The sequence below is a fragment of the Stomoxys calcitrans genome, chromosome 2 (genome assembly GCF_963082655.1).
Source record: "Stomoxys calcitrans chromosome 2, idStoCalc2.1, whole genome shotgun sequence".
NCBI classification, from domain to species: domain Eukaryota; kingdom Metazoa; phylum Arthropoda; class Insecta; order Diptera; family Muscidae; genus Stomoxys; species Stomoxys calcitrans.
In genome coordinates, this window is record NC_081553.1 from 197745538 (window position 1) to 197771136 (window position 25599).

Sequence of the window (25599 nt, forward strand, 5' to 3'; positions counted from 1 at the left end):
TCGTATCGATTTCTTAGATGGCTGAATACCTTACAAAATTCTTTAGCATTGGTGAGAGAATAACCCCCGCTGAACCTTTTTTGGATGTTCGAGTCGGTATTTGAATTCAGGCGTGCTGATGTGTCAACAAGAGCGATAGCAGGGAGGTAAAAGCGAAACCATTCAAGGGCGAAACCCCACTTTTGTGCATCTATTCGTACCCGGGTTGTAATTTTTTGGATTTTTTGGGCTAAAATTTTAATCCAAGATCTTAAATATTTTTTTGTAAAATTTTCCAAAAATCGAGGTTAGTGCCTTTTTACGCTTTTTTACACAAGATTTTACTTGCGAGACAGTGATACAATAGATGGTCGACTCTCTCAACTCCTCCTCGTCATTACAGATCCTGCAAAAGTCCGCCTATCCATTTGTCTGCGCAATGTCAAAGAACTGAAGTTGTAATGTAGGCATGAATTGAAATATTTTTGACCGCATAGAGCTATTGAAATTGGCTAGGAGGTTGTTGAAGAAAAGTTGGTAAGTGTGGAGTTGTCTGTCTCCTTGGGCCTATCCAGGATTTGGATTAGTTTGCATATATGGTCTATGGTTGATTTATCAGGTCTAAAGTAGCATTGATAATTTATCACACAAGACGCTCAAAATCTGTATTGGCATATACTGCCCTGTCACTTACCGTTCTTATGTTTGGGACATAGTTTGCTGATGAACTGATGCATACGACCCATCAGCGGCAATCACATGGCAGCCGGTTGTACGTACCGGATTGGCCCGATGGATTCTTTCAACGATAAGGGCTGCCGCCTCAGTGTTCAACACACTGCTACAACAAGAACAATCCATCAGCGTATCGCTTCCGGTCTTTAAAACATTTTCTCTTAGCCCATCGTTTTCTGCTGTTTTGTTTTTCGTTAGCCGGTTTGCGGCCAGGTTGATCTAATTCTGACTAGGCGATGTACATTCTATACCATCATCAGTGATCGTGCCTGTTATCCACTTCGCCTCCACTCTCAGGTATCAACATTTGATGAAAATGTTCTTTCCATATCTCAAGCACACTTTCAGTATCTTCTTAGATTTCCTTTTTTCTCTCTGCAAGAGGATGCGCCTTTGCCAAATCTATCGGCTTGATCTTTAATTCTTTGATAGAATTCCCCTATTTCATGCTGACTCTTGAACAGCGATGTCCAGCCCTTTACAGTGGCGTTAATGACAAGTCACACATATTCCTATTAAGTGTGTTCGTGTACCTAAAATTTTTTGCAGCAGCAGAAGAGAGCGATAGTGTGCGTGAGAGCAATCATAGTTTTGAGAGTTTGGCGATTGAGAACTTGGAATTTCCTACTAGAGCTTTTTTCCCAGCATAAATTTGCAGCAGCGAAAAGCCGTTTCATGGAAACCAGTAAATTTGCACAAATTGTTACTGGAAGTCGTGCACGTACTATATTTGCCAGCAGAAGAGAGCGAGAGCGCTCGTGAGAGCGAGCACAATTTTGAGTGTTTGGTAATTGAGGTTTTTCCCAGCAGAAATTTGCAGCATCGCGCAGCTGTTTTATGAAATTCAGCTGTTTCAAATGAAAAGCAGAAGAGAGTAAAGTATGTTGTTGTTGTAGCAGTGTGTTGTACACTGAGTCGGCAGTTGCCGATGAAGGACTCCATCGCGTCTATCCGGTACGTGCAACCGGCTGCCATGGGAGCAAAGGCTGTTCTTACTCTCCTGCAAATGTTTACTGAAAAAGTACGCAAACAGACCTTGTAGAAAAATAGATTAAATGCTGTTCTTACTCTCCTGCAAATTTTTATTGGAAAAGTGCGCGAACACACCTATTCTAATTTTTTTAAATCGTTTTTAAGCCAGCAACGCATCGTTTTTATACCCTCCACCATATGATGGGGGTATACTAATTTCGCCATTCTGTTGTAACTCCTCGAAATATTCGTCTAAGGCCCTATAAAATATATTGGTCATTTTGTTTGTAACTCCTTGAAATATTCGTCTAAGGCCCCATAAAACATATGGTTGCAATGACATTTTAAGTCGATCTAGCCATGTCCGTTCGTCTGTCGAAAGCACGCTAACTTTCGAAGGAGTAAAGCTAGCCGCTTGAAATTTTGCACAAATACTTCTTATTAGTGTAGGTCGGTTGGGATTGTAAATGGGCCATATCGGTCCATGTTTCGATATAGCTGCCATATAAACCGATCTGGATCTTGACTTCTTGAGCCACTAGAGGACGCAATTCTTATCCGATTTGGCTGAAATTTTGCCATATAGCTGTCATATAAATCGATCTGGGGTCTTGATTTCTGGAACCTCTAGAGGGCGCAATTCCTATCCGATTTGGCTGAAATTTCGCATGACGTATTTCGTGTTTGACTTCCAACAACTGTGCCAAGTATGGTTTAAATCGCTCCAAAACCTGATATAGCTGCCATATAAACCGATCCCGAATCTTGACTTTTTGAACCACTAGAGGGCGCAATTAATATCCGATTTGGCTGAAATTTTGCACGAGGTCTTTTGTTGTAACTTCCAACAATTGTGCCAAATGTGGTTCAAATCTGTCCATAACCAGATATGGCTGCCATATAAACCGATCTGGGATCTTGACTTCTTGAGCTTCATGAGGGCGTAATTATTTTCCCATTTGGCTGAAATTTTGTAAAACGGCTTCTCCTATTCATTCTCCTCCAACATACGTGTCAAATATGGTCTGAATCGGTCTTTAGCCTGATACAGCTCCCCTATGAACTGATCTCCCTATTTTACTTCTTGAGCCCCTAAAAGGCACAATTCTTATTCGATTTGGCTGAAATTTTACACATAGTCTTCTACTGTGGTCTCCAACATTCAATTCAATTAGCATAGCAATTCTTTTCTTTTATCCTTTGCAACACATCAAAATATCAATTTCCGACCCTACAAGGTATATATATTTCGGATCGTCGTAAAATTCTAAGACGATTTAACGATGTCCGTGCGTCTGTCCATCTGTCCGTCCGTCTGTTGTAATCACTCTAGAGCCTTTAAAAATTAAGATATTGAGCCGAAATTTGGCACAGATACGTCTTTTTGATGCACGCTGTTTAAGTTGTTGAACGGGCAAAATCGGACCATCGGACCGATTTTCCGACCATAAAAACTTTATTTTTCATCCGATTTTGCTGAAATTTGAAACAGTGAGTAGTTTACGGCTTTCCGACAACTGACCCAAATATGGTTCAGATCGGACTATATTTGGATGTAGCTACCATATAGACCGATCTCCCGATAAAGGGTCTGTAGAGCATAAAAAGTTTATTATCCGATTTCGCTGAAATTTAAAACAGTGGGTTTTTTAAGCCTCCCGACATCTGACCCAAATATGGATAAGATCGGTCCATATTTAGATATAGCTGCCTTGTAGACCGATCTCCCTAAAAAGGGTTTGAAGCCCATAAAAGCTTTATATTTTATGCGATTTCGCTGAAATTTAAAACAGTGAGTAGGTTAAGACCTCCCAACATCCGACCTAAATATGGTTCTGATTTGACTATATTTAGATATAGCTGCCATATAGACCGATCTGCCGATAAGGGCACTAAAGCCCATAAAAGCTTTATTTATTACCCGATTTTACTGAAATTTGGAATAGTGCGCAGTTTTAAGCCTCCCAACATCCGACCAAAATATGGTACAGATCGAACTATATTAAGATATAGCTGCCATATAGAACGATCTGCCGATAAAGGGTCTGAAGCTAATAAAAGCTTTATTTATTACCCGATTTCGCTGAAATTTAAAATAGTGAGTAGGATAAGACCTCCCAACATCCGACCTAAATATGGTTCTGATCGGACTATATTTAGATATCGCTGCCATATAGACCGATCTGCCGATAAAGGGTCTGAAGCCCATAAAAGCTTTATTTATTATCCGATTTCGCGGAAATTTGGAATAGTGCGCAGTTTTTAGCCTCCCATCATCCGACCAAAATATGGTACAGATCGGACTATATTTAGATATCGCTGCCATATAGACCGATCTGCCGATAAAAGGTCTGAAGCCCCTAAAAGCTTTATTTATTACCCGATTTCGCTGAAATTTGAAACAGTGAGTAGGTTAAGACCTCCCAACATCCGACCTAAATATGGTTCTGATCGGACTATATTCAGATGTAGCTGCCATATAGACCGATCTGCCGATAAGGAACAGAAGCCCATAAAAGCTTTATTGATTACCCAATTTCGCTGAAATTTAAAACAGTGAGTTTTTCTGAGCCTCACGATATCCGACCTTAATATGGTTCAGAGCGGTTTATAATTGGATATATCTGCCAATAAGACCAATATTTTGTACTACAAAATTGAACAATGACTTATAATTATAAGACCACTCAATGTCCGTGCCGAATTTGGGTGCTTAAGTTATTCAATTTTCACCGGATTGTGACGAAATGGGGTTTACATATATTCCCCAGGTGGTGGGTATCCACCAAGTTCGGCTCGTTTTTAATGTTTTCTCAACATTAGTGACTTTTTTTCTTATTAACTTGAACAGTCCTTTGGGGCCCCTCTATAAAAAATACGTTTTTACCCTAGCACAGTGTTATTAGTGACTAAAAATGTGATTCAGGCAATTGATGTGTTTTTTTTTTGTTTTTAAACAAAGTTTTCCTTGCAATGCTCTTTCTTAGATAAAAAAACAAACTAAATTGGTTAAAGAAAGTATGCAAAAGTGCCATTAGTTTTGGATAACTCTCTCTGTTTCATATCTCAAAACATCACAAGCAAACTTTTTATTAAAAAAATTATGAAGAAAAATATTATTTTCCAAAAAAATAGATACTACGTTTTGACTATATGCATATTTTGTCCTGCATATAATTTTAATGGCACTGACACACGCACACACATCTCTTATACATCTTTACCTTTCACCTCCTTGGTGGTCAAATATAATAATTACATATATGTATACTGTTTTCCAAAAGACCAAAAATTCTTGAATGTTTCATTCAAGCGACCAAACAAATGCATGCACTCCGAATGCATTCACTAATGGTGCCAAATGTTTTTGCTATAAGGGAAAATGGTCTTAAAAAAAAGTCCTCCACTTTTACACAATTTGAAAAAAGAAAAGCTTAAAAAATCTTTTGTTTTGTTGCCTTTTTGAAAGTAATACAAAATTTATATGTATATTTTATAGTAATCAAGTATTTTGTAAACTGAAAATCCGTTTTTTATACAAATTTCCTGGTATTTTAGTTGAAAACATGTTGTTTTGTGTATTATTCTCCCCTGTCTGCCCCCCCCCCCCCCCCCCCCAAAAAAAAAATATCAACTGAAATTAGACTGTAATTTTTGCAAACAAATAATCCCTCTCTTATACATATGATAAATGTTGTAATGAGTTTTGTGTTTTGTTTATTTTTCTTTGTTAAAAACAAAAATAAAAGCTTGCATCTTGAAACGAAATATACGTGAAACAACGCACAAATAAACTTTAAACAAAAATATACATACATGGTAAACAAAAAAAAAAAGTATACAAAAATACCATTTTTATACGAAATATTATAGTTAAAATGTTCCGAAATTACAAAAAGAAAGAAAAAACAACCAAAGTGGCTTAAAAAACTACATCCATTTATTTGTATGTAAAGGCTGGTACTATATTCGTTTTTCACAGTTGACAACACTTTTTTTTCGCGGTTACTTTTTCGAAACACTCCAAAAATCTCAATGAAAACGTAATACTTGTAAGAAAATGTTTTCATAAGTAATGAGGGAATGTCCTACTGATGAAATCAGCAAGTTTTTTTGCTCCAAAATCTATTATCGAAAAAAAGTAATCACGAAAAAATGTTGCGAAAAACGAACGTAGTACCAGCCATAACGCATGTTACTATAAAAAAATTATAAAAATCGATTAATTGAGTCATAGGAAAAATTGTATTTAAAAATCTAGCAGATAGCCTTTGTTGTTGTAGCCTCAGATTTGCGAAAGCGGATCTCTCATTGGCCACTAAATATACTGTGTAGATCCCGGCACGTAAACTCGACACCAGTAATACCAGGAATACAAGACTTGCCACACCCGTTTGTAATTGATTGGCCAGTCGACCGAAACATGCATTACCGAGAAAATTCATTTTTCGGCCGACCATTCGTATGTGGAATCGACTTCCGGCTAATATCTTTCCCACCGACATCGACGTTCAGAAATTTAGGACTAATATCAATAAACACTACTCCCGCTTTCTCCCCTCCAATCTTTAACTTTCCTAATTGCCAACGCAATGCACTGCATATATAGGGGACATCCCCTGAGTGTTGGTTACGAAAAAACGAAAAAAAAATTGCCTCAACTGTTATAAAATAAACTATCGCTTCTATGTAGGTCGATTTTGAGTGTTATCGAAAATTTGCATATATTTTGGATTTTGAGTAGAGTAGTTCTAAAAAAAAAAATTAAAAATATGATTTGAGCTCAAATGGGATAGCTTTTCAATGCAATACTTAAGAAGGCATCAGTTGCATTGCAGCTTATAACTCATAATTGCCTAAAGGCTTGGTTATGCTCTCGTAAACATACCGTAAATAGGTCTGTTCGCGTATTTTTCTTCCAAACTTCCAGTGAAAATTTGCAGAAAAATATCTGATTTTTGTTTTGGTTTGTTTTTTATTTGCTTGCTTCGAAAACAATTTTTTTTAAATAAAAAATGCTGGGTATACTTTTAAGGTATTTTCCTTAGATAAACGTCAATTTATTGACCCGAGACTGAAAAGGCTAGAATGAGAGCCGTGATCTCCGTGCCGCTGGACAGCCATCTGAAATTACCGTGCAATCTCATGGCAGCCCGTTGTACGTACTGCATTGGCCCGATAGAGTCTTTCAGTGTACAACACACTGCTACAATAAGAACAACCGTGCACGAAGCTACGAATGTCATTCGTGGCCCAAGTCGCGCAAGACGCTAGTTCCAGACAGAATCTCTAAACTGATGCTGAAGAATCTGGATTTGCCTGGAGTCGATTACCTTACAACTGTCCTCAGGCTATCTGAACACTATTACAGTACACGATGTTTGGAAGATGGGCATTCTGATCCCGCTAGTGAAACCTGAAAAGGACACGAGCAAGGGGGAGCCGTACAGACAAATCTCCCTTCTCTCATCAATAGCCAAGACGCATGAGGGACTACTCCTCCCGCTCTTCTCGTTTTCGACCACTAATGTGAGGCCAAGGGAGCTTTCTATTTGGTCATGTGTTGGCAACGGACACTTTGTTATCATTGAAGCTATCTGTATCCGTTCACAAATGGCAGACCAATTTGAACGGTGTGTCACTTGTTTAACTGCCCAGCTAGACCCACTCAATCCCATGGCAGCATCTTCCCCCCTTAACAAATTCAATGGAACGGTGTTGGTTTCATCGTAGCTCTCCGACTAAGTATCTGGAAGGATACAATGTTTTAATTTTTCAAGATTTTCCAATTAATTCCGCAAATTTTGCACATACCTTCTAATGTACAACAACCGACTTGAGGTAAAATTACAACTTCATTTGGCTAGTTTTCTGTGCCTGAACACTGGCTGCTGCCTGGAAAAAAATGAAACAAATTTATTAATTACCAATTAACAATATTTATTCTTTTTGCCTTACCTCTGGCTTTCTGATCCATTTTGGCGTTGGCTTGTGTATTTTCATGTAACGGCTGATTTTCATAAAACAGCTGACCTTTATAAACAACCTGTTCAAAGTTGCAAATTTCTGCTGGCAAAAAAAGTCCCAGTAGAAATTTGCAGGTTCCCTATTTTCTGCCAATATTTGCTCTCTCTCTCTCTCTCTCTCTCTCTCTCTTGCTGGCAAATAAAGTACGCGAACGACTTCCAATAAAAATTTGTGCAAGTTCCCGAACACAGCTAATATGTGGGAAGAAGACAACGACAAAGAGAATGCACACAAAAATCTGACATCTTAATACCGTCAAACCTGGCCGGCTGTTAACAGTTGTTTGCGTAAGACCACCTTGTTAAATCAGCCTTGGTTGAATATTAATGTGAGTACAACTTTCAGTGTTGCTATTTTTGAAATTACATATGACATGTCTGATCGTTTAGTAGAAGCTTTAAAGACCCCTCTTAGCTGACTGTCTGCCTACTGCTAAATGGATGTAGCTTTTAAAGTCATTTTTAATTCATGTATTTAAATCAAGATTAGTAGTTAAAACAAAAAAGAAAAAGAAAACAATTTTAAAGTGCCCTGTATAAATAATTTAAAAAAAATCTATACATACATATAAATTAATAAAAAAAATATTTGGCTTTATTGAAATACGTAGTTATTCATCAATAATATAATTTTAATTATATAAATATATTTGTGTAATATATATATATACATACATATATCTAAATATATACGTATAATTATAGTTAATTTTTCTATTGAGCCTAAGTAAGAAGAAGAAGAAGAAGGATTAATAAATAAAAATGAAGACTTTTAACGAAATTTTTTCCCCAGAAAGTAAACAAGTGAAACATTCTTACTTAAAAGGAAATCCCATTAAAATGTATTAGCAACGAAATGAAGTTCTAAAAAAGAGATAAAACAAAAAAAAACACTACAGTATTGTTACTGACTTTTTTTAAAATAAATCATAGACAAACAACAAAACAAAAAAAAAAGAACCATAAGAATTACATACCAAACATCCATAAAGATATTCACAAATATATATAGATTGATGATATGCAACCTACAGACATTTCAATCCAAACGATTATGATGGAAACCCCCCCCCCCCCCCAAAAAATTTTGTAACCTTAAAGTGTTCCACACCAGTTAAGGAGTCTATTTTTTTTTTGTTAAATTCAGTAGTTCGGCTGTCATAGATGAAATGAGGGGAATACTTAAGCCGCCTGTTAAAATGGAAAATGTCTTTTGTATTAATAACAATATTCCGATTTATATATTAAATTATATATAGCAAAAAAAAAACAATAAAACCCAAAAAAATCGATAGGAATTTTCAAAATAAATCGTAATCGAAAATAGATATACATGCCGCCTACTATGTTTCAATGGATATTTGATTACTTTTGTATACACACAATTTTTTATCTAGTTATATTTTTAAGGATTTTATTTTATATACATTTTTATTTTACACATAATCTACAAAAAAAAAAACAAAACATTTCTAAAAAAAATATTGCATACATAATATATGTGTTTGTAAAATGTAAGCACACATTACTTTTTTGTTAAATATATTCGTTATTTTTAATTAATTGTTTTCAGTTTTTTTTTTTTAATTTTATATATAGAAAAGGTAATATTTATACTACAGGCTTGTTGTTTTTGAGACAAAAGGTTTGTTTGCTATAAGAATGTCTAAATATATTGTAAGGCAGAATAAACATCTTTGAAGATCTCAACCCTCTTCTTGAAGACAAGTTCATAGAATTGGCTCATATAAAAGAGCGTATGTTGCACGTAAAGGCTGATTTTTTTGAGGTTAGGATTTTCATGCATTAGTATTTGACAGATCACGTGGGATTTCAGACATGGTGTCAAAGAGAAAGATGCTCAGTATGCTTTGACATTTCATCATGAATAGACTTACTAACGAGCAACGCTTGCAAATCATTGAATTTTATTACCAAAATCAGTGTTCGGTTCGAAATGTGTTCAAATTTTGACAAATTTTGTTCAGCGATGAGGCTCATTTCTGGTTGAATGGCTACGTAAATAAGCAAAATTGCCGCATTTGGAGTGAAGAGCAACCAGAAGCCGTTCAAGAACTGCCCATGCATCCCGAAAAATGCACTGTTTGGTGTGGTTTGTACGCTGGTGGAATCATCGGACCGTATTTTTTCAAAGATGCTGTTGGACGCAACGTTACGGTGAATGAAAACATTTCGAACCGAACACTGATTTTGGTAATAAAATTCAATGATTTGCAAGCGTTGCTCGTTAGTGCACTAGTGCGCGAGTGCACTAGCTGTCAACAAGTTTTGGTTGTGTGTGAGTATTATAAGGTCTGTTCGCGTAATTTTCCGGTAAGAATTTGCCAGTAAAGACTTGCAGGAGAGTAAGAATCATTTTTCTCCCTTTCAAACATTTTTAAGCAAAAGTAGGCGAACGACTTCCAGTGAAAATTTGCACAAAAACAGCTCATATGTATATGTTTTTGTTGGTTTTTTATTTGCTAGCTTAGGAAAACAAATGTTTTTATAAAAAAAATGCTGGCGATACTTGTGAGGGTGTTTCCTTAGATAAACGTCAGTGACAAGGGTAGAAGGGGGAGCCATTCACAGTATCCGTGATCTCCTTGACGGCAGACAGCCATTACAATTTCTAGTGCACGAAGCTACGAATGTCATCTGCAGCACGAAGTCGCCCAAGGCGCTGGTCGCAGACGGAATTTCTACATAGATGCTGAAGAATCTGGATTTGTCTGATGTTCCGATGTTTGGAAGATGGGCAGCCTGATCCCGCTACTAAAACAACAAAAAGGACACGAGTAAGGGGGAGTCGTACAGACCGATCTTCCTTTTCTTATCAGTAGCCAAGACGCATAAGGGACTACTCCTCTCGTTGGACAATTTCCGTTCGCCAAGAATCAGCATGCATTTCGAAGGCTGCTTAGGACTACAATTGCTTTGCTTGCCATCACCGTACATAAAAGTAGAAACAACGTTCTCAACGTCCCTTGTCGGCAGTACTTGTTGCGCTGACAAAGGAACCTTAGACTAAACATCTAATGCTTCTGGATATTGTGGCTAGACAAATTGCTGCGACCACTGGTGTGAGGCTAAAAAAGCTTTCTTTTTGGTCATGTGGCGGCAACAGACACTGTTATCATTGAATCTCACTGTGCGTCACTTGTTTAACTTCGCAGCCAAAACCACGCAAACCCATGGCAGCATTTTTCCCTCCTTACAAATTTATAGGAACGTTGTTGCAGTTACCTTCTAATATAGAACAACTGTAAGGTAAAATTACAGCGTTTTGTTATTTTTTGTTAGCTTTTGTATTTTCATGTAACGGCTGCTTTTTATAAAACAGCTGACCTTTACAAAACATCTGTTCAAATTTGCAAATTTCTGCTGGCAAAAAAGTCCCAGTAGAAATTTGCAGGATATTTATTTTCAAACCGTCAAAATTTGCTCTCGCTCTCTTCTGCTGGCAAATAAAGTACGCGAACGACTTTCAGTCAACGAGTTCCCGAACACAGTTTATTAATGTAATAAAGTGCTCATGAAATGGGCACCAATCAACTCTGCTTCATTGATGTTGTCTTTGTTGTGTATCGTTGTTTGACTTTTGTTTGTGTTCTGTACAGTCCGTCGGATTTCGCAATAATTTTATAGGCATATTCGCCGCGAAAGAAGTCAGTACTAGGCTTTATATCTCTCCTCTTTGCTAACAAGAAACAAGTGTAAAAAAGCAACTAAGGCAAAAATTAATAAGTGTTAAAATAACCATCTAGGGTCAAAACGTAAAGTGGGTGCAGCGTTTTTGTTAACAGAGTGTTTTTTTATTTGTGTAGAATCGTAAATTTCATTCGGCTTTTAACTCCCGTGCTTGAAGCATCTCGTGTCGTTTCGGAGCACTGTGAATGTTTTCTGCGTCATAGAGTTAAACTAATATGTGTGTGTGTGTGTGTGCGTCGTTCGACTGAGTATTTATGAATAAAGTAAAGATATTTTTGGCCTGATCGGGCAGAATAAGGAAATTTATCCTTTTAATTGGAGTTTTGTTTGAATTGCTGCTCGATGACAACCGCCCGCGTTGAGTATAGTGTGCTTATTGTGACTAAGTGTGGCTACAAATAATTTTCCCTGTGGGGCCTCGTTGCTCATCGCAAGATCTGAATGCAATGATGTCTAATCCGGACCATCCGAACCCTCTGCTGACCCACAACCATCCCCTGACGATAGTAAGGGAAGACAAAAAGAAAGTCCAAGGATAAACAAGGTAAGCTCCTTAATCCCCCTCTAATACCAACAGATTTTAGAAGCGTTGAGCCTCAACCGTCTAATACCATAATCAGTGATTAGCTACCGGTTGAATATTGTCCTTGGAGAAAGACTGCCACCCAATGTACCTGAAGAAAATGACTTCACTCGCCAAACCAGAATAGTTCTGGTTCAATTACGATCCGGCAGATGTAGCCGCCTTAACTCCTACAGAGCAAGGATTGATGCCAACGTAGAGGATGTGTGTCTCGATTGTGACCTGGGACCACACGTCACGAGTTTAACTGTCCAGCCTGACACACTCAACTCAGATTCAGATACCTATGGGCGCACCCCACTTTAAGCAGGATATTCTGTTCAGATTTCGGAGTAATTGCGGAAAATTTTAATAAAATAGGTTATAAAACCCATGTACAACACACTGTTACAACAACAACCATAACGAACCATTGGGAAAGACTGTCAGGCTCAGCTGGGCCCTAGGCCATCAAGGTATGGCGGGGATCAAAGCGGCAGACAGGCTAGAATGGCAGATTGCCGCAGATCTTGCTAAAGAGTCAGTGAGACCTCCACTGTGCAAGCTTCCTTGTACGATGATTGCGCGAATAAGGAGTAAGCTAGTGCTGTAGGTTGTCAAAGGCCCTGTGGTCGAGTATTTCGCGAAGCAGGACGTCGCTTATCTTGGGGCTGAGAAAGCATGACTTAGAACTGCTAATAGAAGACCAGACTGGCATTCCAATACCAGGTCTTTGACGTTGGGTACATGTAGCGGCAGACCCCTGCAGGATATGCGATGACAAGGAGGATTTGGAGACGGTCAAGCACCTGTTGTGTCACTGCCCCGCAATTGCGTGGGAGAAGACACAAGATAATGGGTGAACACCTCTTTCCAAGCCTGAATTCCCTACAGGTTCTTAACCCTCTTGTCTTTTTTTCTAAGGTTAACACAATGGACCTAAGATCATCGAGTGAAGTGGCTAGTAACCGAGATTGCTAGTCGCGTGTCCTCAAACCTTACCTAACCTATAACGAATGTGACATAATACTGATTAGGTTTGCACCGCATCCTATAGTCAGTGTGACTCTCCTTCTCTAACGTTATCCATGCACCGGTTACCCCTTACCGAAACCAACCAATCCCATGGCAGCTGATAATATGTAGGGGATTGATCCGATGAATTCCTTCACCGGCAAAGGCTGCCGCCTCAGTGTGCAAAACTCTGCTATGGTGCATCGTCAAGGATAAAACCTTGACGAAAAGTACATGTACATTGAAGCGGCAGTCTCTGGCCGATGAAGACCCCGTCGTGTTGTCAATCCATTTCGTAGAACAGACTGCCATAGGATTGTTCAGTTCAGCTAATAACAGCTAGTCGAATACGTCACTCTAATCCTAGTGGGCCTAGCCCTGTGTGAATCTAGACATCAAAACGGTGGTCAAAGAATATGAGTTAATAACCGGTATTGGTAAGTTGTAGTCTACTGTAAAGTGGCTTTCAAAAAACGCAAAATTGACACTTTTTGGTCACTCACTGAGCTGTGCGTCAGGTTGTTTTTCAATCATTAATTTATTGGGCATTCCGAAAGTGTTTGTGCAGGACGAAGAGCCATTCTTCGCATCTGTGGTCTCGGAGCCGATTATCAATCATCGCAATTTGCCATGGGCAATGTTACAAATGCCATCCACAGCGTTAAATTATCCAAGACGATGATGCGTATGTGCACGAACGGGACGTCTATAAGCGGGTTTGAACTCTGAGCTCCGATTTCCGTGGTGTTCATCGTCATCACGAGAAGCTCAGCTGAGAGCGGAGCAGCTGCAACAGCAGTCGCGGTAAATCAGCGGCACGGTATAACTATGAGCCCCACACTCTCTCAGTTCCGATTTGTGTGGTGTTTATCGTCATTAGGAGAAGTCCAGCTACCGGACGCGTCCACAGGTTGCGGCTGGTGGGACGCTCTCTCTTTGGAGTAGGTGCAACTGCAGTCGCGGGCAATCAGCCGTATCGAGTGAGAGGCCGGTCGGTACCGGATCTTACTTAAATACTGAGTGCCTATGATAGTCGGCATGACAAGACAAGTTATTGGCGCCTTTGAAAAACCAACGGCCATGACGATCCCGCGGCGATCAATCATATGGGTCGGAACGAGCTATATATATATATATATATATAGCCACCTCCACATAAAAATGTGGTTACAACATCAGAGGAGTCTCAGGCCGGTATTGGCTTATGCTTAAATACTGAGTACACGTGATACTCGATATGAGAATGTGGATAACTGGCGCCTTAAATAAACGATAAAACGGGCATAAATTTCCCGTGGCGATTGGTTTTCCGGAACGAGCTTGTTCACCTACGGGAACTTGACAAGGATCGTTACCTCCAAATCCAAATATGTGACTACCAAAACAACAACAATATCATCAAATCCCGTCTTACGCCTATTACCCAAGACCAACATTCATGATCAATCCATCAGTCAACCACACAACCATTTAATAAGTAAATTTTTTCTATTAAAAAAAAAAAATATATATATAAAAATTAAAAAAAAAAAAACTAACATAAATTAAATTTTTAGGATGTAAGAAAGTATTTTCTGCGCGTTGCCTTGAAGGGTTAGATTATTCTTTCCAGGGGATAGTCTTCGTTGCGATAACAGTTCCATATTTTATAACAGTGACTTTTAAAGCCATAAGTCCAATTTATATTTTCCACTAGTTTTGAATTCTTTCAAAACCTGCATAGCCTCGTTCACTTCTTGGAGATGCATACCATTTTTAATAATATCTGCCAAAGCGCCTTCTATACATTTTGTTATTTCTCCACCACCATCTGCACACAGATACAAAGTGGCATCCGATGTCATAAGGAATTCAAAAATTTCATGAGAATATTTCATCAACGCATCTTGTACATATTTGAAAACGCTGGTCTGGCAACGTGAATGGGCCTCGACAAATTTATTTAGCACATTAAGGGATTGCCATTTTAGCAGCTGATCACGGCCTATAACTGCTTCTTCTGAGGTTGCTCCCACAAACAACCAACTTTGTCCAGGCCCTTCGGTTTTAGATAATGCCTGTTTTTTAATTTCCTCTTTATGTTGTAAAAAACCCAAAAAAGGTGCCAAGCCAGTTCCAATTGCGATAAATATTTGATTTTTTCCATAATCGTCGATGGTGTAACGGAATGTATTGGACTCTCTTAAATACATAGAGACGGATGGATTATTTTCTTCAGATTTTTTGCTAAGCATGCTTGTGGTAACACCGGGTCCCGGTTTTTCATTCAGCAGGGAAAAAACTATTGAGATTTCATTGGAATTTGCCAGTGGACTATTAGCAATGGAATAGGGTCTTGCTAAGAGACTAGGCAAGTGTTTGGAAAGAAATTCAATTGGTGGTTTGCAAGATGGACAAATTTTGAGTATATCCAATAACGTAAGGCGTTTATTTATAATCAATTCGTTGTAAAACGATGTCGCTTCCTTGGAAGATAGACATTTTAGGAACATCTTCTCTTCGTTATCTCCACAATAGTCCCCTAAAGCGCTAAGAAATTGTTTTTTCAGTATACTTCGTAAACTCAAACGATCTCTCAGTATTTGACGTACACTACATCCCGATGTTAGTGGGCCAGCATTAGACAAAATTTCATAATCGGCGCTCGCAAGAGCATCAAGGCGATTTAGCAAAAACTCCACATCTTTATCTGAATTTGTTGGCAGTATGCCTATAGTGTCTCCTGGTTCCCACTCTAATCCTAGTTCTTTTGTCTTCAGGGTGATTTTTATAATATTTTTGTTGTTTGTACCTTCAGCACCAGATATCACCAATAATTCGGATTTTTTGATGGGTACATTAAAGACCTGGGATCTTGCAAATGGATGTTTAGAGCAATGATTATGTTTATCACTTGGTACCATCTGTAAGTAAAAAAAAGTACAATGTATAAATACCACGTGGAAAAAGTAGAGACAGAGGGGATTTGCTTTACTTGCACTAAGGATGATAATGTTGTTGTTTTAGCCACACACTACCATGCGGGCGTAGCCATTCGTGGCAATTTCCCTTTAGTGAGCAAGGTCGTTCCAATGCATAGAACTTGTGCCTTAATCTTTTGGTTGATTCTGCTTAACATCCAGGTTTGGGTACTCCGAGGCTTGTTTGCTCGGAAACCGATGAACAGATACAAATATTCAATTCCCAGGCAGCCGGTTGTACGCACCGGGTTGACCCGATGGAGTTCTTCATCGGCAAGGATTGCCGCCTCAGTGTACAACACACTGCTACAACAACAACAGATACAAATGTTGGTCAGCTTTGTTTGCTGGATCGCTGCAATCATTACCTCTTTGGGACTCGTAAGGATGATAGTGTCGATTCACACTACAGTGACTCCTGGCATATAACCAACAACATTACCATCATTGTTGTATAAAGTCCAAGCGATTCAAGGGCCCGTAAACGGACTTCAGAATTTAGTACCCTTTGTAGGGGTTCCCCCAATCAATCAATTTGATCCTTATTACGATTTGTAATTACCTCATCAGCATATAAAGTTTTACATGGTTCTACTGACAAAGGCTTTGCTTCCTTAAAAGATTTAAGTATGAAATCTTTTATATTTATGTCAGTGTGTGGTTCATTCATGACTAGGCGGTAATTTGGAGTCAACAGATTAACAAAAAAAGAAAACCAAGAAGGCAAGTCAGATACGAAAACTTAACTATGATTTAATTCGTGCTGTAATCGGAGTGGTGAACAATAGCTATTATCGACCATGTAATCGATAAGTGAATCAGCTGATACGGTTGCCAGCATTTTAGAATTATCATAAGGCAGGATGCACTTAAGCTGCCATTACACGACCAGACATATATATAATTTGAAAAATAGCAACTCTCAAATTTGTGCACATCTGGGTTGTTTTATTTGCCAGTCTAGCGAAGTCGCTGGCTTAAGCTGAGCATTTTGTTCAGTTTCTTAGACGGAATGCTGTCAAACTCCATATGAAAAAAACGTCGGCGTAACGCTGAAGGAAAATAGGCGAAACAGTGGTACTCTGTTTATAGTGAGGAAAATTGCAGAATGAAATTTTAGTGGCAACGCTTGACATCAATGTCGGTATCGTTTTTGTTTTATTGGTTTCAATGGTTCATTCTGTGTTTTTGTTACTTTATTTATTTGGGAAAAAAAAATAAAACCATAAGTGCAGATGAAAAATGTCTTTAGGTATCAAAATTAAAACAAAACAAAGCTGTCAAATTCCGCTCGCCGCTATTCTAATCGGGGATAGCATTTTTCTTCATACAAACCAAGGCGAAACAATTAAAGATGGTCTCATTTGTACAACAATCAACAATGGTGCAATCCGCCATCTTGTCATCAAGCTGATCAACATTTTGCAAATACGCACACAGATATTTATGTGCGCATGTGTATACATGGGCGTACATGAGCAGAGAATTTGCGAGAAAGATGATGACAACAAAGAGAATGCAAACAAAAATCTGACATCTTAATACCGTCAAACCTGGACGGCTGTTAACAGCTGTCAGACCACATTTTTAAATTCGCCTTGGCCATTTACCAATCAAGGTAGTTTCGCTATGGAGGTCACCGTAGCGTAGAGGTTAGCATGTCCGCCTATGTCGCTGAACGCCTGGGTTTGTATCATGGCGAGACCATCAGAAAAAAATTTCAGCTGTGGTTTTCCACCATTTTAAATCCGCCTTAAATACCAGCTTTGATTTTACCATGCTATTTGTTACTGGCTCTATTCGAAAAGACCATGGTACAATTAAGAGGTATCGTCATTAGCACAACAACAACAATCGACCCCCAACGTAACTACCTTGAGTGGCAAATGCCATAAATTGAAATGTCAAAGTGATTTTAGAAATAAGTTTTGTTTTACAACCTATCTTTAAATATGTTTTATGTTATGTATATTCATCATTACAACACTGTTTTGTTGCCTATGTGTGGAATATCGGATCAAATGGAACATATTTTTAAGATTTTAGAAAAAAAGTCACAGCTGTGGTATCAAGCATTTGATATTTAGATTTATTGCAAAATAAAAACAAAAATAAAAAAAATTGTTGGCTGTTCGCATGACCTCACCTTATAAGTGCATCCTGGACAATACCTTTATTGAACTATCTTGGTCGATATACTCTTCCCTGTATCACCAGCTGACTTAATTGCTATCGAAATCGATTAAACTTGTTATCACAAAAAATAAAACTATTTGAGGTTTGGATTTTGACTTGTATTTATTTTTCCCGGAACCACAACAATTACGTAGTAAATAAATAACAGCATGCCTGAAATACAAGAACTCACCAATAGCGATGATGAATACCAAGATGCTGTCAGTAGTGATAATGACGCAACGGCACAAAAATCATCTTCGGTGGATGCCAACTCCAATGCGTCCATTGTAGATGAAATAATCAAACAGCAGAATGATTTGCATCTATATGAGGAATGTGACGATAGCACACAAGCATCTACAAGTGGTGCGGCAGATGGCGGGGACGAAAATGTCCCAGAATATGCCCATGATGACATCGATGAGGAGGCTATGAAGGAAAAAGAAAAGTCTATGACTCATGAGGAACTTGAAGCAAATAAGGAAAAAGCCCAGCAAATGAAGTTGAAGGCGAATGAACTATTCAAAAATAATGAAGCAGAGCAAGCCATTGACATCTATACAGAGGCTTTGGGAATTTGCCCCACGACATACACTAAGGATAGAGCAGTGTTGTATGGTAATAGAGCGGCTGCAAAGATAAAGATTGAAAACAAAAAGCCCGCCATAGAGGATTGTACGAAAGCCATCGAACTTTGGCCCGAGTATGTGCGAGCACTACTAAGGCAAGTAGATTTTAACCAGATGAACAAAATAATTTGCAGTGAATGTTGTTTTTTTCGCTCTTTTTAATACAGACGTGCCAAACTTTACGAACATGAGGATAAATTGGACGAAGCATTGGCGGATTACAAACGGGTGTACGAACTGGATCCAGGGCAAAATGAGGCTCGCGAGGCAATGCTTCGTCTACCACCCATTGTTGAAGAACGTAACGAACGCCTAAAAGCTGAAATGATGGATAAACTTAAAGATATAGGCAATATGATTTTAAAGCCATTCGGTCTTTCCACTTCCAATTTTCAAATGCAAAAAGATCCAAACACTGGCTCCTATTCAATAAACTTCAATCAAAATGCAAGCTAGAAATTAATAGTAATTCTATCCTAAATCGATTTATTTGTAATGTGTAACTATTTATGTTAAACTTAACCCACAGCTAAGCTAGTGATCTGATTCCAAATAACAAAAATAAATTTTGTTCATTTATAGAACTTTCTGGTATAATTAATTAAAAAGGGTGAGATAAAAAACAGCGGAGCATTCATCCACGCCCATATAAGTGTCCGCTCGGTATGCGGCAAATAGTGGTTGTTGTTGTAGCAGTTTGTTGTGTTTTATCTTTCTTCTGCTTGATTCTGTTGAGTGTCCAGATCCAGACACTCTGCGACTAAGATGGGGTGCGTCCAGAGGGATCTGGGTCTGAGTCGAGTGGATCTGGCTGCGCAGTTAAACAGGTGACGTGTGGTTCCTGGTCACAATCGGGACATACATCTTGCACGTCGGCATCAATCTTTGCTCTGTAGGAGTTGAGGCGGCTGCATCTGCCGGAACGTAATTGAGCCAAAACTACTCTGGTTTGCTGGTTGCTCTAGCAGTGTGTTGTACACTAATGCGAAAGCCCTTCCCGATTAACGTCTTCATCGGGTCAATCCGGTACGTACCACCGGCTGCCATGCGGTTGAAAATAGTGGTCCTGCGTGTCTGTGGAGATATGACTCCTATCGAAACCTTGCAAATGTTCACATCCGCTAAATCAGACAGTTTCTCAAAGAAACCTAAAGTGGAACTCCTTCTAACTGCTAGCGCGGGGCAAACACACAGAAGGTGTTCTTGGGTAAATCCCCAACCCATTTTTCGTTAAACACCTCTACTATTTAAGTTCAATGATAAGGGTCTCCTTTTAGTAAACTTTTTCTGATGCCTCGCCAGGATTCGAACCCCTAAGAACTTTCAAAACTAAGGCGAAATGTGTGATGTTGTTAAAAAGCATTTGAGCAGCTATCCGTATCGCGATTTCTGATTCGCCAAGTATCTTCATTAGCCCGGCGCGGGATAGCTGTGAGCTGGAATATTGAGCTTCAATTTGTGTGGTATTCATTGCTGTCACGTGAAGCTTAGCTGCGAGCTACCGGGCGCGTCCACAGGTTGCGGATAGTGGAATGATCCATACGGAGTTGCTGCAACGGCAGTCGCGCACAATCAGCCATATCGAGCGGAGAGTCTCAGTGAGAGGCCGGGATGCACCGGCCCTTGCACAAATACTGAGTGCCTATGATGCTCGATATGACAAGGCGAATTATTGGCGCCTTTAAATAACCAATGACTACCCTGTCCCGCGGTGATCGGTCCTTTGGACCGGAACGAGCTGGCTTATCGACAGAAGCTTGATGTGAATCGCCACCTCCACATGAAAATATGACTACAACAACATCAGCAAAATTTGTCAAATGGGTCATGGTGCTTTACATACCAATCGAACTAGACAAACTCGCTGTATAAGGTGCATCCTCGATCAAGGCGGATTTATAAAGGTGGTCTCACGCAAACAGCTGTTAACAGCTGGCCAAGTTTGACGGTATTAAGATGTCAGATTTTTGTTTGCATTCTCTTTGTTGTCATCTTCTTTCTCGCATATTCTCTGCTCACGTGCGCACATGTGTGTTGGCAAAACGTCGATCAGCTTGATGGCAAGATGGCGATTTGTACCATATGATTTGTGGTTGTTGTACAAATGAGACCAGCCTTAATTGTTGCGCCATGACCCTCAATTTGGATGCATATGGTTAACATATGTAAAACTCCTTTTATTCTAAGTGACCTCAAATTAGAGAAAAAAGTTCAGAATTATGGTTTATGGTTGATTTTGTACGACAAATACTCATGATTACCTAATTTTAATATAAATTGTGGTTACATTCTAAAGCTTAGTACTGACTTCGACTTTTCGCTCGAACAACCAAGATATATTCATTTACAGGTAGTGATAGTCGCCCAACAACAACTGCTGTTTACGGTACACCTTCTGGTAATTATTTCATGCGAACAACTAACAAAACGCATTATAAAAAAATGGTGACGAAACAAATGCGAACATATTCCGTACAAGTGGTATTGAGTTCTATAAAACCCCGTTTACACTGCCCTTTAAATCCGTATTTAATGGCTCGATCAACTGTTTTCCCTTTTTAAAATCAGCTGACGAGAGCCTTAAATCTGGATTTAATGAGCAGTGTAAGCGGGGTTTAAGCAAAATATACCCAACATTTCGCTGCGCTAATACAAATTTCGCTTCAATTAATTGCCAATGTAATTAAATGCTCACGAAATAGGCACCAATTATCTCGGTTTCAATTATGTTATCTTTGCTGTGTGTTGTTGTTAGACTTTTGCTTGTGTTCTGGTAAAGAATAGAGTCCGTCGGATTTCATAGGCATTTTCGCTGCGAATGAAGTCCGTATCAGGTTAAAGGTAGTTTCATGGGGGTCAAGGTTGATTAATAAACGCGAACAGCTGAAAACAGCCAACCAGTTTGACGGTATTAAGATGTCAGTTCTGTGTTTACATTCCCAGAATACCACCCCATTTTTTACATGTTCTCTTTGTGTTTCTCTATCTCTAAATTTACCTGCACACGTACACACACGGGCGCAAGGGATCTCTCATTTTAGCTCAACGTACACAGAGGAGCGCAAGTTTCTTTGGTTGTGTTGAGAACAATGTAATTTTTGAAATGCCATGTTGATTCCAAGATGGCGTATTGCACCATATGATTTGTGTTTGTTGTACAAATGAGACCAACTTTAATTGTTTCGCCATGATTGGGGGTAGATTTTCGTTGTTGTGCTAATGACACTACCTCTTAATTGTACCATGCAATGCATGAAATGGTCTATAGCCGAACAATCTTGCAATGGAATCTAAATAAGACCAAAAACAAAGGCGCAAACAGATTTATAAAATATTAACCGATTTATCTTTTGTATGAACCGAATATCGTTAAGAGTCTTATGATCAGCCATGGCGATATTCGGTTCTTAGCATTTATCGATAATGTGGTGGATAACTGGTAATCGATGAAATATCGATTACACTTCTCGCATTTACTAGCCATTAGCTGGTTGTAATCATTTTCTAGATTGAAGTATCTTGCATTGTGAATTTTGTATCGGTCGGATATGTCGTGAAAGAATAAAAGAATAACTGTGCGGTGGTGAACCTGGTAACCTGGTGAACAAACAAACAAACAAGTAGAATGAAGAATTCAAGAATTTAATGCAAAAAATCAAAAAAATTCGCAGTAAAAATGTAATTATATCATTCAATTAAATATGAAAATATGGCAAAATAAATTCAACGAAGTTCTAAAGAGTTTACATGTGTTATTTTATACAAATTTGTTAAGTTTGCAACAGTTTTTCGAGAAAACATGAATCTTTGCAAAAATCAAATAAGACAAAAATTAGAATAAGCGAAGGAGAAAAAAAATCTATGTATGTAGGGTCGTGGTCGTGTGCGTGTTTGTATCTGTGTGTAGACTCGCTCGCTGTGTATACGTGAAAATTTCTTTACAACACCCTACCCTTTTGATGGGAAAAAAAAAAAAAACAGCAGTAGCAGCAGCTACGCCACACAAAAACAACAATAAACGTATATAGAAAAGTCAAGCTGTGTTTTTCTGTTAGCAATGTGTGTGTGTGTGTGTGCTAGTGCGTTGAATTAAAAAAATCATTAAACATTTGTGGAATTTTTATGTTAATTATTTTTCCTTCTCTGTGTTTTAAAAATTCAAAGTCGGCCTTCGTAAAAGAACAACAACTCAACGGTAGTAACTTTTAATACATGTGTATTGTACGCTGTGGAACAAAATGAATATATAGTTGTGTCTGATTAGAGTACTGTTAATAACACAGGGTGTCGTCGGCTGACTGATAATTACATTGATTGATGTGTTTATTAACGCATGCATATTTTTTTTATTGATTAATTTATTTGTTTATATGCTTTTGTACATCTTTTTAGTTGGTTTAGTTGGAGGTGTTTATTTTTGTGCCTATTAATTCGGACAAACAAGTGATTTGTTTATTTCTTCTTCTCACTTTATGGCTATGTTAAAAAAATTCCAACCCCCAATTATGAAACCCTACGTGAATTGTGATAGATTGCGTTTTTGTTTTGGTTAAAAACATACTCATGCATACTTTACTCTCTCTCACGCCCCCATCAACAACTCTCTCTTTAACATACATATGGACCTTGTTTTATACCCGTTAACGTAAATCATACTTCAATACTAGAGGTATTTGCGTATATGCTTGTGTGTGAGAGAGTAAATGTGTTAAAATAAAAATTTTACGTTCTTATTGTGTCAACTCATAGCAATTCGCAAGGACATTAATGACTGCAAAATACAAGGATGTACATACATACATACAATTGAAGAAACTTGAAATTTGCAGCAGTGAAAAAAAATAGGAACATAATTTCCCATGTATAAGAAAGAAACAAAGAACAAAGTGCAAAGAAAAAACGAAAAGGCAGCAAGTGAAATTAAAACACACCCACACTTACGTACTGTAATGTTCATTCATTCATATAACAACGACGACGCGTAAAGGTGTAGTGTCTCCCTCCCCTTGAAAAAAAACAAGTGCAGTGACAGCATTTACATTACATACCCACAAGACATCAGCTTACAACAACAGCAGCAGCAGCAGCAGAGCACAGATATTTTGAAGTTACAATACTTATCTACCTTGAGGTTTCTGTTTATGTTATCCCCACCTAGCAGCACCCTTTACTTGAGTTTTTGTACCTTGTGCTGCCAAATGTAAGTGTGCCAATGTATGGGTGTATGTTGTGAATTTTTTTTATCTTCCTGTGGCACCCTTATCTCTTATTCGCCCCGATATCATCGTTAGAGAATTGAGCCACCAACAAATAAATTGGAACAGCACAGAACACAGTTAAAAAGTCAAGTGAGAGTGAGAGTCATTGACGTCGTGGCCGCAACCTAAAGCAGCGATATTATCATCATCAGGTGCATTCATTGCAACTTATAAAATTACAGGTGAGTGCATTCTTGCTTTTAAAGAAGTTCTTTTGTGAGGTACCGTTTCATTTTGTATATGTATGCGTGATCAGCAGGGCGGAGGGTAGGGACAGTTGCTTTCTTTTATTTATTTCTTATTTACCCCCAATTCGTTTATAAATGCCATTGTTGTTGTTGTTCCCTGTCGCCATACAATGTTGTTAAACTTCTGAGGACCGTTATGCGTCCGTCCATTTGCTATTCTGGCACGCTTATCGTTTCACAATACCCCATGTACATTTAGACAACGATGATGATACATTTTCATTTCGTCCCTTGAAATTCAAATTCAGGTCATTGCATTGTGTAAATGTGTATGTGAGTTTTGTTGTATTTATAAATATTACTATCACTCTATGTTTGTTAGGCTTGAATAAATTTCAATTGTGAAAGTAGGAATTGAAAATATTTGTCAATAGATTTGTGTATTCCTTTTTTCACACTTTTGTTCTCTGTTAAGTTCTATATTTCCGGTTTAAAATCAAATAGGTATAGTAAATATTTGGGGAGAAATAAAAACCTCATCCCTGATTTTGGTTGTCTTGGGTTGACAATAGATTACATAAAACGGTAACAGTAATCAGCTGATCTGATCTACCTTATGAAATATATAGTGTTATTAGGTGTGTTCGTGTACGCTTTCAGTAATAATTTGCATAAGAGTAAGAAAGACTGTTGGAAAGATGCAGCGCCATGGACCCGAAAATATCAAACAAGTCTAAAGCTGTCCCTACACAATCGGATATTCCATATGTAATTTCAAATATAGTAACTCTGAAAGTTTTACACATCGTTTGATTGGAAGAAATATGCAATTTTTCAATTAAGTTGAGTTTTTATTTCTTCGAACATACCTGGAGATACATGTCTATAACAAAAGTTACAATACATATGAGAATACATGTTGATTAGAGGGCGCTCTGTTTGTATTTGATTTACATAAGACAAGTCTTATGATTACAGAAAGTGACAGCTCATATAACATGTCTGATGGTGTAATAGGCAGAGCTGGCAAAATACTGATGGCACTATCGATATTTAATTTTTTGACTAAATATCGATTGATATTTTTCCGAAGGATACTACCGCAAAAGATAAGTTTTTTACAAAACTAAACAAAAATAAGCAATCCGACACTAAATGTATCCATTAAGATACATTTCGCCTATAGAGGGCGCAACCTTTATCCGATTAGACTAACATTTTGTACAACGATTTCTCTCATTAGGGCAGTAAGACCCTTATTAACCTTGGTTTTAATGGTCTGGCATTGATATTGCTTCTATATGAATCGATCTCTTGATTTTTACTACTCATTTTCTCTTCTCATTTGTTTGAAATTGTAAAACCACTTAGTAAATATTAAGTAAAG

At 38.2% G+C, this 25599-nt stretch overlaps 3 protein-coding genes across 11 annotated transcripts in view; 2 read left to right on the plus strand and 1 right to left on the minus strand.

The window, feature by feature from the left end:
- The first annotated feature begins 11629 nt into the window (after window positions 1-11629).
- Window positions 11630-25599, plus strand: part of LOC106092407 (FERM, ARHGEF and pleckstrin domain-containing protein 1) — a 265925-nt gene continuing 251955 nt past the window's right edge. For 2 of the 8 annotated variants that reach the window (XM_059363705.1, XM_059363713.1), the window contains exons 1-2: window positions 22267-22444; window positions 23516-24206. The gene's annotated coding sequence lies outside the window, so the exon portion shown is untranslated. Of the gene's footprint in view, window positions 11968-22254; window positions 22445-22514; window positions 22630-23515; window positions 24207-25599 lie in introns of those variants that run through there. The other 6 variants (XM_059363714.1, XM_059363706.1, XM_059363712.1 and 3 more) reach the window with 6 other exon arrangements.
- On the minus strand, window positions 14523-16716 carry LOC106081791 (methionine synthase reductase). Of its 2 annotated transcripts, none has more exons than XM_013243999.2 (2): window positions 16522-16716; window positions 14523-15902 (listed from the first exon to the last, which is right to left on the minus strand). In XM_013243999.2, the coding sequence occupies exons 1-2, from the start codon at window positions 16627-16629 to the stop codon at window positions 14661-14663; spliced, it is 1350 nt and encodes a 449-aa protein (XP_013099453.2). In that variant the 5' UTR covers window positions 16630-16716; the 3' UTR covers window positions 14523-14660. The 2 variants fall into 2 exon arrangements, with proteins under 2 accessions (XP_013099453.2, XP_013099454.2); XM_013244000.2 differs by lacking the exon at window positions 16522-16716 and adding an exon at window positions 15974-16136.
- Window positions 18126-19350, plus strand: LOC106081792 (tetratricopeptide repeat protein 1). The gene is made up of 2 exons (XM_059363719.1): window positions 18126-18861; window positions 18934-19350. The coding sequence occupies exons 1-2, from the start codon at window positions 18305-18307 to the stop codon at window positions 19220-19222; spliced, it is 846 nt and encodes a 281-aa protein (XP_059219702.1). The 5' UTR covers window positions 18126-18304; the 3' UTR covers window positions 19223-19350.

Bases quoted from the DNA above. Each gene is read 5' to 3' on its own strand.
- LOC106081791 (XM_013243999.2), bottom strand. From the start codon at position 16,629: ATGAATGAACCACACACTGACATAAATATAAAAGATTTCATACTTAAA. The intron at 15,903-16,521 runs GTAATTACAAAT...TTTTACTTACAG, and splicing joins AAACTTTATATGCTGATGAG to ATGGTACCAAGTGATAAACA.
- LOC106081792 (XM_059363719.1), top strand. From the start codon at position 18,305: ATGCCTGAAATACAAGAACTCACCAATAGCGATGATGAATACCAAGAT. The intron at 18,862-18,933 runs GCAAGTAGATTT...TTTTTAATACAG, and splicing joins TATGTGCGAGCACTACTAAG to ACGTGCCAAACTTTACGAAC.